At 46.7% G+C, this 18515-nt stretch overlaps 1 protein-coding gene across 2 annotated transcripts in view; it reads right to left on the bottom strand.

Annotated features, from left to right (window-relative positions):
* Window positions 1–15021, bottom strand: part of Mturn (maturin, neural progenitor differentiation regulator homolog) — a 28987-nt gene extending 13966 nt beyond the window's left edge. For both annotated transcript variants that reach the window (XR_013088929.1, XM_076835932.1), the window contains exons 1-2: window positions 14640–15021; window positions 4559–4681 (exon numbers count right to left, since the gene is read on the bottom strand). Coding sequence is in view for 1 of the 2 variants with exons in the window: in XM_076835932.1 (XP_076692047.1) it covers window positions 4559–4681; window positions 14640–14801 (285 nt within the window). In the remaining variant the exon portion in view is untranslated. The remainder of the gene's footprint in view (window positions 1–4558; window positions 4682–14639) is intronic.
* Window positions 15022–18515: the final 3494 nt, after the last annotated feature.

The raw sequence follows: 18515 nt of genomic DNA, 5'->3' as shown, positions 1-18515 counted from the left end.
TCCTTCCCAGCAGGACTTTGCAAGAGCAGATTGATACATCTGTGGAAAATGTGATGAAGTAGAAGAAAAACAAGGAGTAAGATGGCTAAAAAGAAAAAAAAAATTATATATATTTTTTTCTTTTAAAAATCCAACAATAGCTTTCTTGAGGGAGGAGGAACTCTGTGTCACTGAATGTTTCAGCATGGGGAAGGCAAGGCAGAGGAGGGGCGCAGGTGTGTACAGACCCTGAAGTGTGGATGTCGTCCTACACAGAGCCCCAGGTGGCATGGCCTTGGCAGGGTGTTCCTCAGCACTCCCCTCTTCCTGCCCATGTACGCAGGGCGCTCAGGGGCAAGTGAATGTGCCTGGCAGCGGCCCCAACGGGCAGCTGAGGACTGTGAACCATCAGGTATTTCTCTCTCTGGAGAGACTGCACAGGGCAGGGGCTGGGGATGGGGTGACCGTGGGAAGACAGGGATTTGAAGGCCTGGATCAGCTGTTCTAAGATGCAGGTGAAGAAATTCCTGCTGGGGACACTCCACTGCAAAGCAGCAGCAGCCACTGCGTGAGCTGATTCAATCACTACAAAGTTCCAGGGAAATGATGCACTGGTCTCACTGCTCCACAGCCCTGTAGCCCTGGGATAGGTGCTTCTTCACCAAGTACTTTCAACTCTGGCCACAGCAGCAAAGCCTCCTGTCTACCTGCTAAACCCAAATCTCCCTTTTCATTGAACAAACATAAGCAGCACCTCTAGGAAGAAGTGCACTACTCAGTGGATAGAGAGAGGGCCCAAGTTTCCCCACTCATCTCCACAGTCCTTTACTGGGGCTGGCAACACTCTTTTTCATCCAATCTGGTGCACATCCTGCCTGGGAGACATCACAGCCCAGAGGCACACAAACTGCTCTTCCCCATCTGCAAAGAAGCCTCTCCCTGGTCTTTCCTGGAGGAGCAGAGACCAGCCAAGGTGGTTCCTTAAACGTAACCTTTCCTAATGGAAGAGGCTCTTCGCCAACTCAAGGCCTCTCCACCTGGGGAGTGACACCCCTGCTCACAATGTAAAGCTCCACATTGTTAATGGAACCTGGAAGCCCAGTATCATGGAACTGGATCTGTCTCCATGATACACACAGCTCAAACCGAAAAAAAAAAATACTCAACCAATTTGACTGCTTCAGCTACACATCTGGATTTTTTGGACTGCAGAATTTTCCTCCATTCACATATGACTGCCAGAATGCAGCAGCCAGACTTAGTAAAGAAAAACAGCAAAACAAATTCTGGCTGGCGCTTACTTCTCCAGGTCAGTCAGTTCCGCAGCTGCTTTGCTCTCCAGCATAGAGGACATCCGTGTAAAGAAAACTGGGTGGCAGGCTAATGAACAAACACCCCAAAGGAATCAGCTGCAGAGTGGACACTCCTTGCTAATAGGCACTTTGTTCCAGTTGAGATTTGGAGGATTCATTTTTCCTCCTATACTGGAGATCGAACCGAGGTGCTCTACCACTAAGCTATAACCCCAGTCTTTTTTATTTTTTATTTTGAGACAGGGTTTTGCTGAGTTGCCTAGGCTGGCCTCAAACTTCGTGATCCTCCTGCCCCAACTCTTTTTTTTTTAGAGAGAATTTTTTTTTTTAATATTTATTTTTTAGTTTTCGGTGGACACAACATCTTTGTTTGTATGTGGTGCTGAGGATCGAACCCGGGCCGCACGCATGCCAGGCGAGCGCGCTACCGCTTGAGCCACATCCCCAGCCCCTGCCCCAACTCTTGAATAGCTGAAATTACAGATTGTACCACTGCACATGGTGAGGAATTGATTTTTAAAAAATTTTTGCCTAACTTGATATATCTACTTGGATGTCCAGAAGGTATTTCAAACATCGATATGTCCAAAAGTGAGCTCTAATAGGATCACACCCCAACTTTTCCTCCTACAGCCCGCCCCATCTCAATGACTGTGCGGGTCCCTTCAGTGCTCAGGCACGAAACTCGGGCGTCATCCTGGTCTCTCTTTTTCTCACATCCCACTTCCAATTCAGCAGCAAGTCTAGCTGGGTCTACTTTCAAGGCATCCCCAGAATCCGAGCTCTCTACTCCACCTCTGCTGTGTGGTGCCATATCAGGTCTGCCTGGAGGACATGACTGGCCTCCCTGGGGGTCCCTTCTTTCTCCTCTGACAGCTTAATCTCAACAGTCCTTAGAGCAGCCTCTCAAAATCTGAAGTCAGATCCCATCCCCCTTCTTCTTGAACCCCTCCAGTGGCTCCCAACATCCTGGGGCAGCTGCAAGGTCCTGTGTCCCCTGGACTCACCTCACTCTGTCCCGTCTCCCCTCCCCTTTGGCCAGGCTGGTGATTCCTGTCCCTGAAACACAGGTGCTTGCCACCCAAGGCCTGCGGACCTGCTGCTTTCTCTACCTGTGCTGCTATTCCCCTGGATTTCCTCATGGCTCTCTCCTGACTTGGCTTTTACTCCAGTGTTACCCTCTCGCTGAAGATTTCCTCACCAAACACCTCAGGATTCCTGACACTTCTTAGCCCCGTCCATGATTTCTTTCTTTCCTTCCTGGCACCTATTACTGACATATTATATATAAACTTGTTCATCTCGTCCTCCCAGTCCAGAGCGCGAGCTCTGTGAGGTCCAAGACGTTCACTCACTCCGTCCAAGTGCTGGGACCAGAGCAGTACGTGGTGCCAAGTGAAGTCGGATCACATCCCCTTCTCTAGAAATGTTTATTGGGTGACTGAAAGCAGGACAGACCAGTACTTTTAACCCAAACGCCCATTTTGAATGAGCCAAACTGGCTTACAAAATTAACAAACAAAAAATGAGCTGATTCGATGAATGATACAAACCAGAGAATGTGACCAAAGCCACTGAAATTCCACCCCTTACAGTGCTGGCCTAAGTGATGGGCCCCAGCTGTTCCATTGAGAACAAGTAAAATATGAAAAAATATCATATTTAATATGGAAAACATGCTCTAGAGAGATATGCCTGACACAAAGAGCTGCTTTTGTCCTGTAGGCTTCTGCTGACCTGGAAGAAGCAGCTAGAAACTTTACTGCACTCTCAGCCTATTCTAGGAGATGGTGGACCAAAGTCAAAGCACAGAGTCTTCCAAAAAAACAGACATGATGCCCTGGCCCCACTCCAAGCTGAGACCTCCAAAGCCTGACACTTCCAGGATGAGGATGAGCTTGGAGAAACCAGTCCTGCAGGCTGATTGTTCTCACCTGGGGCACTCACAGAACTACAAGCCTCAAACTGCCAAAAGTGGTCTCAGACTGACAGGGCCCTGAGTCCTGAAGGAGCTAACAAAACTTTCTGGAGGAAGGTAATGTCATCTTAAGCCAAAATTTACTCCTATATATAAACTTTTTTTTTTTTTTTTTGGTATCAAGGATTAAATCCAGGGGTGCCATCCCCAGACCTTTTTTATATTTTATTTAGAGACAGGGTCTCACTGAGTTGCATAGCACCTCAGTTTTGCTGAAGCTGGCTCTGAACTTGCGATCCTCCTGCCTCAGCCTCCAAGCCACTGGGATTACAGGTATGCACCACCATGCCCGACCTACATAAACTTTCAAATACACTAAATGGCACACAGAGATGATCCAACACATAGAGAAACAAGACACCAAGGAGTAGGAACAGGCAGCAAAAGGGGAAAAAAGAAAGAAAGATGCCAAACAGACTTAGAAATAAATCTCGAGACACTGGAATGTTAGACACAGGCTATTATGCAACCAAGCTACTGTGTTCAAAGAACTAAAAGCCAGAAATTACAGTGGAGAAGCAGATCATATTAAAAACAATTCAAAAAATAAATAGAAATTCGACAGCAAATACCATTGAATATGTAGAATGTTTACAGCAGGCAAGGAATTGAACTTGGGGGGGAACATCATGACGTTGGTCATCTGACCTTAACTTCCAATAAAGACAGGGAAATAGGGAATGTTGAAAGCAGGGGTAAGCACTCATTTTACATGTTTATCTGCTGGCAGGAAAACAGCCTGTCAGCAGCCACAGAAGGATGGATTCCGAAATCCCAAGAGAGAGAGGGGAAAAGCAAGCTCTGCACAAGAGACTTGGTAAAAAGGGAAAGGAATAGAACCAGGATCCAATTTCATCCCCATCTGCACCCACAAACATGGAAGTATAACATTTATATGCTTTCTGGCAAACCCTCAGTACAGACCCCACCATTTAAACAAAACCTCCTGACTGCTTCCAGGCTTGTGGGTTTGGAGTCTACTGGTCGAGAACAGGAACACTCCACTGTCTCACAGTGAATCTGTCTGCTCTCCTCCCTATCAGGGATTCTCAACTCAAGTGATGCTAGAAATAACCATCACCCCTGCAACAAGCAGCTGTGTCACATCCCGTCCCCTCCCCCTCCCCCACAGCCTCCCCACACTGGCTGCTATCTTTATGCCACAGGACAGACAAGAGAAAAACAACTAGTCAGCCTGGGTTTTGCCCACTTTCCCCACCACCCATATTATTCAAAACACAATTACTGCACAAAACAAGCTAGCTTTAGAGGCCAAGCAGGCACCTACAGGTCTGAAGGACTTGAAGACTTTTTCCAAGACTTCATGGAGTGTCTTCTTGCCGCAGGAGGAGATGTAATCCTGCGCTAGCTGCAGGAAAGGCAGGCAGTCCTCGCTCTCGCTCCACACGTGCTGCGTGCCCCCATGAGGGCAAGGAGAAAACAAAGACACACAGGTCATTATCCTCGGAGTGAATCACAGACTGCCATGCAGATTTTTTTTTTTTTTTTTTAATTACATGAACCTGAAGACGGCCTCCAGTGCACAGTGAAATCCATATGTTCATTCAGGATTTGTTTGCCTGGAAGGGGGTGAGAAAATCTCTAATCCACAGAAGCCCCAAGCTCTGGTTCCTGCTCTCACCTGCTCTGTTCCCCATCTGCTCACAGGTAGCAAAGAGGTCAGGGGGGTGGACATTTCTCACTTGTGATTTCCACAGCTCACCTGCTCCAGCAGGCTAAGGGTGGTTTTAAGACGGTAGGGAGAAGCCAGAGCCTTTGCCTTCAAACTCCTTAACTTTGCCTTCAGCTATGGCTGAAGGATTAATTAAGCATAGCTCATAATCCGAACTTGGAACAAGATGTTCCTTACCCAGATCAGCCTGCGAGTGGGGGTGGTGGTAAATTTACTTTTTTTAAATGAAATGAACTTAAGAGAGCACAAAAAGTCCACAGGAAGTCAAAGGTTTGGGAAACAAAAGTTTGCTAAAAGCTGACCACCCTGAACATGATCTAAGAGAGCACTGCACCCAGGCGTCACCAAGCAAGGTAACACACGCAGCAGAGAGGAAATGGGTTTTAAGTTTTATTTTATTCCTAAGGCTCGAGAAAGTTTTCCTCCTAATGAGCACATCTTAAAGGTGAGGCAAACCTCTCCCCAAACTGTGCAAGGCTCTGGACTAAGCCCAAGAAGCAGGCTGGAGAGATCTGAATACAGAAGCCCCAGCTCTGCATATCTGAGGAAGACTCTGGGGTAACAGGCTTCCAGTATAACAAGGAGTCTGTCAAGTACAAGGATCTGTTTCAATGACAATTCAATCTGATAAAACTGCATGAGGCCAAGGAGAGGGACTGATACAAGTCACAGGGGATAGGCCACAGGGAATGAGATATTTTTGGAGAAATGGCCCATGTCAGGTGCACAGTCGCCCCTCTTCTATTCATACACATGATTAAAGAATCACCCTAGAAAGTTATGCTTGACACTCAATAAACACATTTCATTGCCTCCCTTCTCGCTGCAGGATTTCCAAGAACTAGATCTGCACACTTCAAATGCTCCCAGATCCAAGTGAGGATAACTAGGTGCTAACGTGCCATTTTCATACCCCAATTATCTGTGTTTCGCAGTTGTAAAGGTCTATTTCCAACACCCGCTGCTCTAATTCCAGCAGACTTCCAGAGCTTCCTTCTCAACCTAATAAAGACAACAGCCAGGCCCTCTAGCTTAAGAGAACAGCTCAAATGTTCTTCCCTATTAATTAGAGACTCTTAATGCTATCAAGCCACTGAAATGTCACTTATGTAATAGTCTCTTACATTGTACGAAAGTCTGGTAGTACAAAGTACTTTTATATCCATTACCTATATCACCTGATAATTAACGGAGATTCAGCAAGAACAACAAAGTTCTACTCTATTAAATTCTGCTCAGCATTCATTTCACCCTCAAATCTGTAAAGTTCCAGCTAATTTCAAATTAGGACCCAACCTGGAACTGAGATTAAAATCTAGCAACTCACAATTTGAAGCCTACCATCCGTAGACTTAGTGTCAAGATTAGAAAGTGAAAAGTTGAAATTTAATTAAGTGCTTGGCACAGTGCCAGGCTGGTACACGGTGTGTATCTGAGTAAGAACCTTCTTTCCACTTTTGCATCTGCAGGAGGATGGGGGAGAAACGGCTTGTTGGACTTTCTGCCTTCCACATAGCTAAGGTGACTCAATGAATAAACCAGATACCCGGTATGACTTTACCCTGAATTCAGAAGTAGGTGGGTCTATGAAAAACTGGTATGCATACTTTTTTGTTGAAAGTGCATTTGGGCTTAAAAGTACAAAGTCAACAAAAAACCTTATAACTTAACAGAATTACAATGTATCCACTACCTCCTGGCGATCAGTTTATTCAGATAAGTGTTTGCAGGCATCTCTAACCTCACGAAGAGATTGTTCATGCTGCAGTGTCCATTACTCTCCTTTTGGAGTCATTCACTTATTCATACATATGTTAGAGAAGGAAGACCTAAAACCCACCAAAGGGCCTTGTGCCCAATTTCCTTTATTTAGCTCTCTACTTCTCCCTGGAGTCCCAGTTTTGTGGATTAAAACAAACAACCAAAAAAAAAAAAAATTAAACTGAATCTCTCTATCCACATGAGAAAGTAAGGGACACAAGGTTTAGAACTACACAAATCCAGGTGGACATGGCCACTTAAAAGACACTTCCATTTGCTGACTGCTCACTGTATTATATCCACTGCATCTCAGAACAAAAAGTATTTCACTTTATTTAAGCTGTTTCTTTCCAAAACTAATGAAGGCTGGTGGCAAAGAGTCATAGGATACAAGACAAAATGAAATGAAAAATAAGTCAGCAGTCAGGGGAAAAAAGGACAAAGGTAAAATAATGGAAGGAAAATAAGCTAAAACTAAGAGTGAGAAGAGGACAAACAGAGGAAGTGCGGGCCTGGCCACTTGTTACAGATGAGACACAGAGCTGGTGCTAATGCTTTTTCTAAGCAGCCCAGGCAAAGAAAGAAAAATCACCTCCCATCAGTGTCCCCAGAGAAGACACTCAGGCACTTCAGGACAATCAACAGACAAAGGTTTGAGGGCAGAGGGTTATTTTCTCAGAAAAATAGAGGGGGTCCACATTAAAACCAAGGAAGGCAGAGAGAATGCTTGGGGGCAGGGCTGATGGCCCTGAGAACAGAATTTGGTGGTCTAGTCTCATAGAAAGATAAATAGGTGAGCAAAGACTCAGAGTGCTGGGGCCACAAGGCATGGCCATAGTAACTCCAACTGGGAAAATATTTTAAGCATATAACCCAACACCCATCTTTGATTTCAATTCCCAAGAAATTCCAGGTGATGCTTGGCACAGTGCTAGGCTGGTACACAGTGTTGTAACAGCATGCTGCTGTTCCGGGTCACACTTTGAGAACCAGGCAAAGAGCAGAACTTTAGCTAATCCTATTTAGAGTCATAACATGGGAGTGGTGGCACATTTAAAATCTTTCTGGAAGACCTCAAGCAATGCCATTATTGACTACAACCAACTCCAAATCTCATATTGGAGTGAGCTTTAGTGAAGTGGCATTTACTATACCCACAATAAGAGGCCCATATTAGTATAGGCAATCTGTGTCCCTTTCTGTTAAGGTGGGAAGGAGTTTATTATAAAAGCTCACCCAGCTAAGAAAATAAAACCATGCCACCTATAAATAAGCAAATGAACACCTTTCCCTTTTTACATTGTAGATGAGAATATCTCGTTTGTCAAAAAGAGGTATTAAATCATTAAGGTAATTTGATCCTTCTTGTTTTGTGTATAAGCTATGTGTTCCTACTATTCTAAGTCCTGGTGGGCATGCTGCTGGGCCTCTGGGTGCTTAAGCTAGTAGTGGTTTGTGGGTGTTAAGAACACATATATTTCTCCTCTCTGGACAGTTATCTGAGTCAGGGCCCTTGCTATGGGCCTCTCTCATTGTAGTGTAGTTGGTCTTTTTATCCACAATTCTGTATGTGTGGCTCCACATCCGTGTAGAATATCAGGAGAAAACTGTGTCTATACTATATACTTGCAAACTTTTTTCCTGACATTATTCCCTAAACAAATAAGAGTATATATAACACTTATAATGTATCTTATATTGTATTACGCATTACAAGTCTATGGGAGAGAGTGTGTAGGTTGTATAAAACACTACATCATTTATATAAAGAGACTTGAGCATCCTCAGATTTTGGTATCCAAGATAGGACCTGGAACCAGTCCATTAAAGAAACCAAAGGTCAACTGAACAGATATGTGAGTTTTCTGCCATTCTAAGTCCATTCTGAATTGGTGCAGCTTAATCCAGAACTGATTTCTGTCCATAGGACAGCTAAACATAAAAGTCACAAACCACCCAACATGATCAGATGTATCTGAGCAGAGCTTGCTCTTTGTGTCAACCATTGACCCATTTTACCACAGGCCAAACTAAGGCTCAGAAGGGTTAACTTGCCTGTGGTTATACCAGGAGCAAGGGGGACAGCAAAATATCAAGCACATGCACTTTCAACTGCACTTTGCAAAATGTTTAACTGAGCCTCCGTCATCCATTTGTAAGTCAAGGAAGATGATTATATTCATGGGGGGGCGGTTCTAAAGATTACAGGAATCACCTGTATACTGCCTCTCATTTAGCAGAAACCTAGTAAATGCTTATTACCACCTATTTGGATTCATATTAACATAACTTGATTCTCTTCAGGTTTACCATTCCACAAACACAAATCGCTTATCTTTTCTCAGAAGTGGCCTCTCTGTATGGACAATGTACAGCCCCTGCGGAGTGTCACATGCTGGCAAGCGCCTTCACATCACTACTCACATAATCCTCACGGTGATTATGCAATGCAGGTATGCCTGACCCACTCTGATAAATGAGGAAATTGAGGGTAGCTCTGAAGTAGAAGAGGAAGTCTTCTCTTTCCTATATACCACCACATAAACATGATGTGATCTCCTTTAATTTATATAAGTTACATTTTCTCTCTCCCAAATGAAAAGGTTGTTATTTAATCAACTAACTAGTTGAGAATAGAGACATGCGTAGACCACAAAGGGGGGGAAATATACATATATACAATAAGCAAACACACATATATAAAGTCAAATCACACAGTCCTTCCATACAAAATCTTTTTAATTATGACAATGGTTATCTTTGCTTTTGAATTGAGGGAGGATTAAACTACCCAGAATTTTGAATCCAAGCATGTTTCTGATGAGCTGACAGAGGGGGTGGGTCAATAAAGGAAATGGCTCCTCTCTCCTGTAATCATGAGCACCCAGGCCTGGAGGGACAGGGCAGAGGAAGGAAGAAGCCCAGCTGTGCTCCCAGGAAGGGATACACATGCGGTCACTCTGTGGGTAGGGCACGTGAGCGGCTGCCAACACTCCACCCACTCCTCAGGAACGGGCACACTGGCCTGCCCGTGAGCTCTCTCCAGGGCCCAGGGGCCCTTGCTGTCACACCTGTAAAGTTAGGCAGGGTGGCCTGCCCTGAACTCCCTCCACAAAAGAAACTGGAGGGGTTCTGGTTTGGGGGCTTTCTTTGCGATGCTGGGAACCTAACCAAGGGTCTCATGCAGGCTGGGCTGGCCTGGCACCACTGAGCCGCAGCCCCAGCAGTTTTTTTATCCAAGGTACTACCCATTCACAGGGAGGGGTCCCAGTCAGGGAGGCAGTCTGGAAAGGGACAACATGGTTGGGACGGCCTGTGAAGTGAGAGGGAAAGAGTGCACAAGGGACCCAGGAGCCATCAAAGTGAAGGGACAATCAAAATAGGTCCTTGCTCCTGGCCTCTGAGCTACTGACCTGATCCTGCCTACAGCCACTCTTTTGGTGACAGAACAGGGATCTGGGCTGGGCTTCAGTCCTGCCTCTGTCACTTCTTAGCAATGTACTTCTTAGCACTGTGGTGAGTACTTTACTCTCACGGAGCCTCAGTTTCTTCAACCATAGGCAGCAATAATATCTACCTACCTCAAGGGATTTTTGTGAGGCCCAGGAACAAGTCACCCTTGAACTGCAACTGGATTGGATGCCCTGGATTGAATGGTCCAAGAGGAGGTGAGAGAGGCACCAAGAGACACACTACGGAGGGGCTAGAGTCTATCACTCTTGTGATGCTATGTATTCAACCTGAGGCTACGTACGGTCCAGGTCATTCTACTACTCATTAACCATGGGCAAGTCAATAAACCTCCCTATACCTCAGTTTCCCCATCTGTAAAACAGGGATAATTACACAGAATACCTTGTGACACCACTAAGATTCAACAAATTCAAATTCGCAAAGTGTCTGGAACAGCGTCAGATACATAGTAAATTGAACATAAGTGTTAGCGAAGTCTGATTCTTGAAATCTAATCTCTGTCTTCTACACTCGACTGTCACTTATCATTCTTTTCCCCTTTTTTCCAGTCCTGGCAATTGAACCCAAGGGTGCTTTGCCACTGAGCTACATTCTTTTTTATTATTTATTTTGAGACAGAGTCTCATCAAGTTGCCCAGGCTGGACTTAAACTTGCAATCATGACCTCAGCTTCCCAAGTAGTTGGGATTACAGGTGTGTGCAACCAGGCCCAGCTCATTCATTCATTCTTACAAATGTGTATTGAGCATATACCAATTATCTGACACTATTTCAGGTACTGTGATACAGTGATGAATAAGATAAACAAGGTCTCTGCGCCAGGAACTTGTAGTCTAGTGGAGAACACAGAAAACAAAAAGAGGATATCCAGCCTAATGAGTGCTGATAAGAACAAAAAACATGAAACGAAAGAGGAGAGGTCAGGAAGGCTTCTCCTAGGTCTGCATGCCATAAAGAGCCAGTCATGTAAAGATCTGAAACAAGGATGTTCTAGGCAGGGAGAACAGCAAGGGCAAAGGCCTCAGGGCAGGAAAGAGCTTGGCATGAGTGAGGCCAAGCTAATACAAGGTCAGTATGGTAGAAACACAGTAAGTAAGGGAGAAGAATGATCCAAGAGGAGGTGAGAGAGGCACCCAGAGACACTGTATATAGGGGCTGGAGGCCTGGGCGAGGTCTTGGGATTTATTGCCAAAGGGAAGGGAAGTCAGTTTAGGTGAGGTGGGGAGTGGGTGGTGGCGGGTGGGTGGTGACATCACCAACACCACCACTATTTATATTTATACAGGATCCAGATCATATTTTAAATAGCTTTGGAGTGACAGCTGGCTAGAGACTGGCTTGGCATGGGGGCAGGTACTACAAGCATGGAGACAAGTTAGGAGATAAGATGAAAAATGATAGTGGCTTAGGCTACTGCGACAGTATGAGAGTACAGAAAAACAGGTGGACACTGCATGCCTTTTGAAAGCAATTCTGGCAGAATTTTGGTGAGTTAGATTCAGAGAGTTGTAGAGTGAGGTTAAAGACCTCCTTTAGATTTTTGGCTCCAGGAACTAGATGGACAGTAGAATTTACAGAGCTAACAGCACAATGGGCTACCAGTATTGAGCACTTGTGCTTCCTCAGCCTACTTGTGCTCTTTGGAGAATAAGCCAGGAACTACATTCTCAAGCAACCCTGAAGATACTACTAAAAACATGACCCCCCTTGAAGCACCAATCCCAAGTAACCTTGCTAGGGAGGTTACAGACTTGAAACTGTGGCATAGAGGGCATAACCCTAACCCTAACCCTAACCCCAGGGCACACGGAGCTGGGATGTCTAACTCCAAAGTCTGTGCTAACCATTGTGCTACATTGCTTCTTAGCTAGGTAAACTGGCCCCAGGAGCATGAGGGCTATCTGTAAGCTAGACAGCTATGGCGCAGCAAAGAACAAGCCCTCAATAATTGGTTAAATAAAATGAATGTTGTGAAAATGCCCTGTAAATTGAGAGATGACTATGTAAATATGTTAATAAATCTTTCAAATAACAGGGATTCCACTCAACTCAAATTTCTACTAATGCTTAACATATTTTCCTGAGAAAAAAAGGAAAAGAACTAGGGTAGGACACTTATTAGAAGCAAACAGTAGTTGGACACACCTGGCCTCCAGGAGATTCAAGAAAAAAATTGGTTAAGAAAACTGCTGCAGTTGGCATCTTGTCCATTATGGCTTCCAGAAACTTTTGAGAAAGTTACAGTCTACCTGAGGAATTGTTTTTACTTCTCTCTTCTTATTTATCTTCCATTCCACCTTCTATCTTCTTTATCTATTCCATTTAAATTGTTAGTCAACATTTTCAATGTGGGTGGCCTCAGGAAAAGGGCCTAATACAAATAATGTTTCTGAACTATGATTTGATAACATTCCAGACAAGAGAATGGCCTTGTGCCTTCCTCAGCCTACTTGTGCTCTTTGGAGTCATTTCTGTGGTTTGTCCCCTGTAGTCTGGCTGTGTGGAACCTTCCCTATAAAATCCATAAACCATACCCTATTTCACACAGTAGGGAGGAGGAGGCGCACTGGAAAACTAAGGAAGTTGGGAGCTGGGAGGGACTCCTAATCACAACCTAACATTTTACAATTAGTTGGCTCTTGATTCCCTTTCCACCTATCCCTGGGGTTTTTGCATACTTTTCCAAAGGAGTGAATCCCAGTACAGTTAACCTGTGCTTACATGTATTAATGGGTTACTTGCTCTTCAAAAGAACCCTGTGAAAGCCCACTTTACAGTTGAGAAAACTGTGGCTCTTAAAAAAAGAAAGACAAGCTCTAAACTCTGGAAAACGGGTCTCTGAATCCCAAATTTGTACAGCCCTTGCTTAAGAGAGACTGTCAGGTGTTCTACCTACATGATTATCAGGGCACTAATATTATTACGCTCATTTTGTGGATATATGGAAACTGGGCTCAGGGAAGGGCGTCTGATAATAGCCGCACAGGGAGCACTCAAATCTGACTGTCACTCAAAGCCACCCCTCTTCCACGGTGACGGTGACGCAAAACGGGGCTCAGGTGGGTTCCTCCCCTCAGTGAGGTGGGGATGGTGGGAGGGGCGTGCATTATCCGCCAGGCTGGCACCAGACTTCACCTCTCCGGGTCCAAAAAAGGCACTCCTGCTCTAACTCCTTCGCGAACTTCCCGCGGCTGATTGGGGCGCGCGGCAGTAAAAGCCACAGCCCAAGCTTTGTCTCGCCCCACCTGAGGAGCCTGCGCCAGGCCGCGCCTCTGCGCCGCCCCATCCGTCGGCAGGGACGGCAGCAGCGCCAGCTCCAGGCTCAGGCCGGCGACCACACGGTAACCCGCGTCCACAGCCGCCTCCATCTTACATTTGGGGACCATATTTATTCCCCGCGCTTACAAACACTTCATGGAACGCCATCCTCGCTTGGTCTCCACGCCCTTCCACTGCAACTTCCCTGCCCTCCGCATCCTCTTCCTAAACTGTCAGTGCCAAGATCCCAAGTGGGCTCAGGATGCGAAGTCAAAGGTATAGACACCGCAGGTTCAGGTCCAGGTCGCTCCTAGCCAAGGGTGTAGGGGATTACCCTTCCCCTGGAAAAGCCAAAGGGCTTCAGCATGGCCGCAGCCGCCTCCGGACCGATAGAACCCGCCCCGGTCACACACACCTCACCTCGCTGGAGGCTCAAAGAGGAGCAATGGAAGCACCGGGGAAAGGGGGATAGGCGTGCCCGAATGCGTGCGTGTGTGTGTGTGTGTCTGTGTCTGTGTGTGTGTCTGTGTATTGGGATGTATGCGCACGCGCGCGTGCGTTTTTAAGATCCAGGGTGTAATTCCGCAAAGAAGGTCCAGGAGATCGGGCATCGTTAATGTGGACAGAGGCTTTGTGTCCAAACAGGCAGCTCCGGGAATAACAGGGAGGGGATTGAGGGTTCTCCCGAACACGGCAATTGGTGGAGTTGTGTCTGCGCACTGGGAGGGGAACGGGATTCCTCACCCGGACGGGACGCCCGGGTGTAGGCAGCTCCGGACTTCGGATTCTTCAAGAGGGACCCAGTGCCCCAGCCCGGGTCAGTGCGATGCGGCTGACATCCCCAGGATGTTCGAAGCCAAACACAGCCCATCAGCAGTGGGGTCGCGTTCTCAAAATAGCGCCCGCCGGGGGTAAGGGGTGGACTCCGGAAAACGCCACACCTCCCGCCCCAGCCCTGCTCCCCGGATCCTACGGGCGCCCAGCCCGACACCCACCCGCCCCACCCGGGGCGCTGACACCGCTGCGCCTGGCCCCGGGGCTTCCCCTACCCAGCTAGGAGCAGCGGGTGCGCGGGGGCCAGCGGGTTACGCCTCCCCACCGCGCGGAAGCTCGGGCGCAGCTACGCGGCCGCTGCGTCCACAGTCCCACCCGCTCCAGCGGTCCCTCCCCCCCAGGCGCTCACAAAATTGTCGCCGCAGCCGTTGTCCGGACACAGCACGTAGAAGGAGACGCCGGGGTCGGCGTAGAAATCCATCCTGCGCTCGGTCTCCTCCGTGGCGATGAGCTCGAAGGGCGTGTTGGAGCACCATTTCTCCGCAACGTCGGCCAGCTGCTGGAAATCCATCGTGGCCCGCCGCGCCCGCCGCCGCTCCCTCCGCCTCGGCGCTCGCCGCCCGCCCCGCTCCCTCCGCCTCCCGCCGCCGCCCTCCTCGCTCCTCGGCGCCCTCCTCCCGGACGGGCAGCACGGCGCGACGCTCCGCTAGGCGCGGGTCCGGGGCGGCGGCGGGCCGGGCAGGCGGACTCCCTGCGGGTCCCTGGGCTCGCGCCGACGGGGACTGTTTACATGCGGTGTGTAACGGGGGCGGGCGGCGGCCGCGGACGGCGCGGCGCCGCGCCCGCGGCTCCTCCTCCGCCCCGCCTACCCCCGCCTCTGTCGGGCCGCCCGCGAGGCTGGCGCGGCCGGGGTGCGGGGCGCCTGGCGGGGCGGCGGGTGACTCCGCGGGCCGGCGGTTCTTCTCCTCCGCCCCCCTACCCCTTTATTTTTAAACGAACCGGAGCATCCCGGGGCCCTCGCCAGTGCGGGGCCGCCCCGGCCCGTGACGTCATGGACCTTGGCCAATCCCCGCGCCGCGGCCCGCGAGCCGGGTGACATCACAGCGCGGGCCCGGCCTCGGCGGCTCGGCAGCTTACGGGCAAGCGGGCGACGTCCTGGCACTCCGTTAGCGTTATGTGGAGTTAGAAAGTCCGGGAAGGGTTTCTCCGACTGCGATTTAAATGCAACGGCGCCCACAGAAGTGCAGATAACTTGAGGCAAATAGTGGAGGAGCTGAGAAAATGTAAGGGAAGCGGAGCTTTTCCTTTTGCAAAGACTAAAGTTCTGTCTTTAATGTAAAGGAATGTCTTCCGTAAATGCGTTTACCAGACATGGATATGAATGTCTATTTGGAACTGAAGGGGATTTTTTGCGTTTTATATTTCTTAGGAATAAGCCTCATAAGTCTAGCTTTAGTATTATTCTGCTTGCATTCATATTGCGTAACCTAAAATGGTCAACGGCTGGGTAGGAAGAAGAGAAAGCCCAGGGCCCAGCGACTGTACCTGTTGAATGCTCCCTGGCTGCCCAGGATCCGACAGACATTGCTGGATTACAGAAAAATGAGTCCTCAAGCACAGAACTGAAAGACTACCAGCAGAGAGACGTTAAATAACATTCATTCTATAAACTTTCAGTCAGCGTTTATCCTTGAAGTGTGTCCTGTAGTGTGCATCGCCACTCTCAATGAACTGGTAAATCAACCAAGGGACATTCATGACATTATGAACCCATTGAACACACCTTGTACTCAATGGGCTAGACTTGATTTCCGGAAAATAGTCAGCTTTGTATATTTATGGAGTAGGAATTTTTCCCTTGAACCACCCCCCACCCATGGTTAAATTAAATCTATGTTTCGGTAGCAAAACACCTCATATCTAAACCATTAGAAACTCTAATCACTTTTTTGGAAGAGAAAGAGGGTAGGGCAGTGATGAGCACAAAGGCATCCGAGGCATTGCATCTTTTCTGATCTTTTTCCTGCTGGGAGCTGTCCTGTTTTAGTTAGCTTTTCATTGTTGTGACCAAAATACTTGACAAGAACAATTTGGAAGAAGAAAAGTTTATTTTGGCTCAAGGTTTCCCAGGTTCAGTCCGTGGTGGGCTGACTCCACAGTTCTGGACCCCAGGCAATGCAGAACATCAAGGTGAAAGGGTGTGGAGTAGGAAAGGAGCTCAGAACATGGCAACCAGGAAGCAGAGAGAGAACTCTGCTCACTGGGGACAAAATATAAACCCCAAAGGCACATCCCTAGTGACCTACCTCCTCCAACCACACCCTACTTACTGCCCACAGTTATTGTCTGATTAATTCATATGGGTGGATTAATCCACCCATTAGGTTATAATTCTTGGCATTGTTTCACACATGAACTTTTGGGACACCTCATATCTAAACCATAGCCTGTCCTTAACTAGAACTTCATGTTCCCTGGAACAATTTTCTGGCCTTGATTTCTCTTCCTTCCTTTAAAACAATATAGCTCAGTCACTGACTATGGAGCATCTACTCGGTACCAAACCAAGATGCATAAGGCCCCATTTTTGGCCATGGAGGAATTTCCTGACTGAAAACTAGACAGGATTCTAAGATAACTCCCAAGATTCCCTGTCCCTCCTGGTGTGCACACACACACTTTCCCAATTATTCAGTCAAACAATAGTCTTGGTGCTGCTCTGAAGAATATTGCAGATGCAATTAAACTCAAATCAATCGACCTTAAGATGGGAGATTATCCTTGGCAGGCCTGGCCTAATTAGGTGATCCCTTGAAAGATACTGGGCTCTTCCTGGAGAGAAATTCAAAGCACCAAGTGGCTTCATCACCTCATGGGAAGTTTTCTACTGATGGCTTTGGAGATGGAGGGGCCAGGGGCTTTGGAGGTGGAGGAGCCACTTGGCAGGGACCAGGAAGCATTGTGTAGGTGCTGAGAGCAGCGAGCAGTGCTCACAGCCAGCAGGGTCACAGAGACTTCAGTCTTACCATACAAGGGACTAAATTCTGTTAATGACTGGAATGAGCTTAAGTAGATTTCCCTCCACAGCCTCCAAACAAGAACTGAGTCTGACTGACACTGTGATTTCAGTTTTGGGATACCCTAAGCAGAGAACCCAGTTATGTCACAGCTGTGCTGGGGCTTTGGACTTTCAGACCTGTAAGACAATAAATGGCGTGTTGTTTTAGGCTTCTAAGTTTGTTAAATTTCTCCTGTAGTCCTAAGAAACTAAAACATGGAACAATGAAGGAGACAGGCACATGAGTATAAAAATTTGTCATACTGTTGTACAGTTACAGGATGATTACTTTTCATTCTTTCAAACTTCAATACAGAAGTGGCAACAACCCTAACTATACAGTATTAATAATGACCAACAATATATATTGCTACTATTAAAAGGCAAAATTTAATTTTTACTCAACTATATTGATAAAGTTTGTCTTTTTGGAATGTAAAGACTGCCTGAATAAAAGCTGCCAAGTACTAGATTTGAGGATATCAACATTTAAGTAAATTTATATAATTCAAGCTTAACTTCTGAGCCACATCTCTAGTCCTTTTTTAAAAAAAATTTATTTTGAGAAAGTGTCTGGCTAAGTTGCTGAGACTGGCTTCAAACTTGTGAGCCTCCTGCCTCAGCCTCCTGAGATGCTAGGATGACAGGCATATCCCACTATGCCTAGCAGTTCATCTGATTTTTGCATTTAACATTGTAACTAATTTTATCAATAGGATGGTTGATAATCAACCTGATTATAATGCTAAATAGCAAATAATTTTTCACTTTTTAGTTTAATTTACAATTTGACTTTTATTCCATATTTTTATTGGCACATTATAATTATACATCATAGTGGTATTTTTGTTACAGATTCATATATGCATTAGAAAGAACAATATGATTTGGTCAATGTAGTTCCCCAGTATTTGCCCTATCTCTCTCTCCCTTCCTCCCCTGGTCCTTTTCCTCTAGACTACTGGTTTCACTTCTGTTTTCATGAAACTGCCTCCTACCTTTCTTTCCCTTTTTCCTTTCTAGTTTCTGCATACGAGAGAAAACATACAATTTTTGACTTTTTGAGTTTGGCTTATTTCACTTAACATAATGTTCTCAAGTTCCATCTATTTTCCTGCAAATGACATAATTTCATTCTGCTCTATGGCTGAATAAAACTCCATTGTGTAGATATACCACATTTTCTTTATCCATGCATCTGTTGACAAACATCTAGGTTGATTCCAT

This window comes from Callospermophilus lateralis, chromosome 1 (genome assembly GCF_048772815.1).
Source record: "Callospermophilus lateralis isolate mCalLat2 chromosome 1, mCalLat2.hap1, whole genome shotgun sequence".
Lineage (NCBI taxonomy): Eukaryota > Metazoa > Chordata > Mammalia > Rodentia > Sciuridae > Callospermophilus > Callospermophilus lateralis.
The sequence above is the reverse complement of the archived record's forward strand: the minus strand, read 5'-3'. Positions and strand labels throughout refer to the sequence as shown.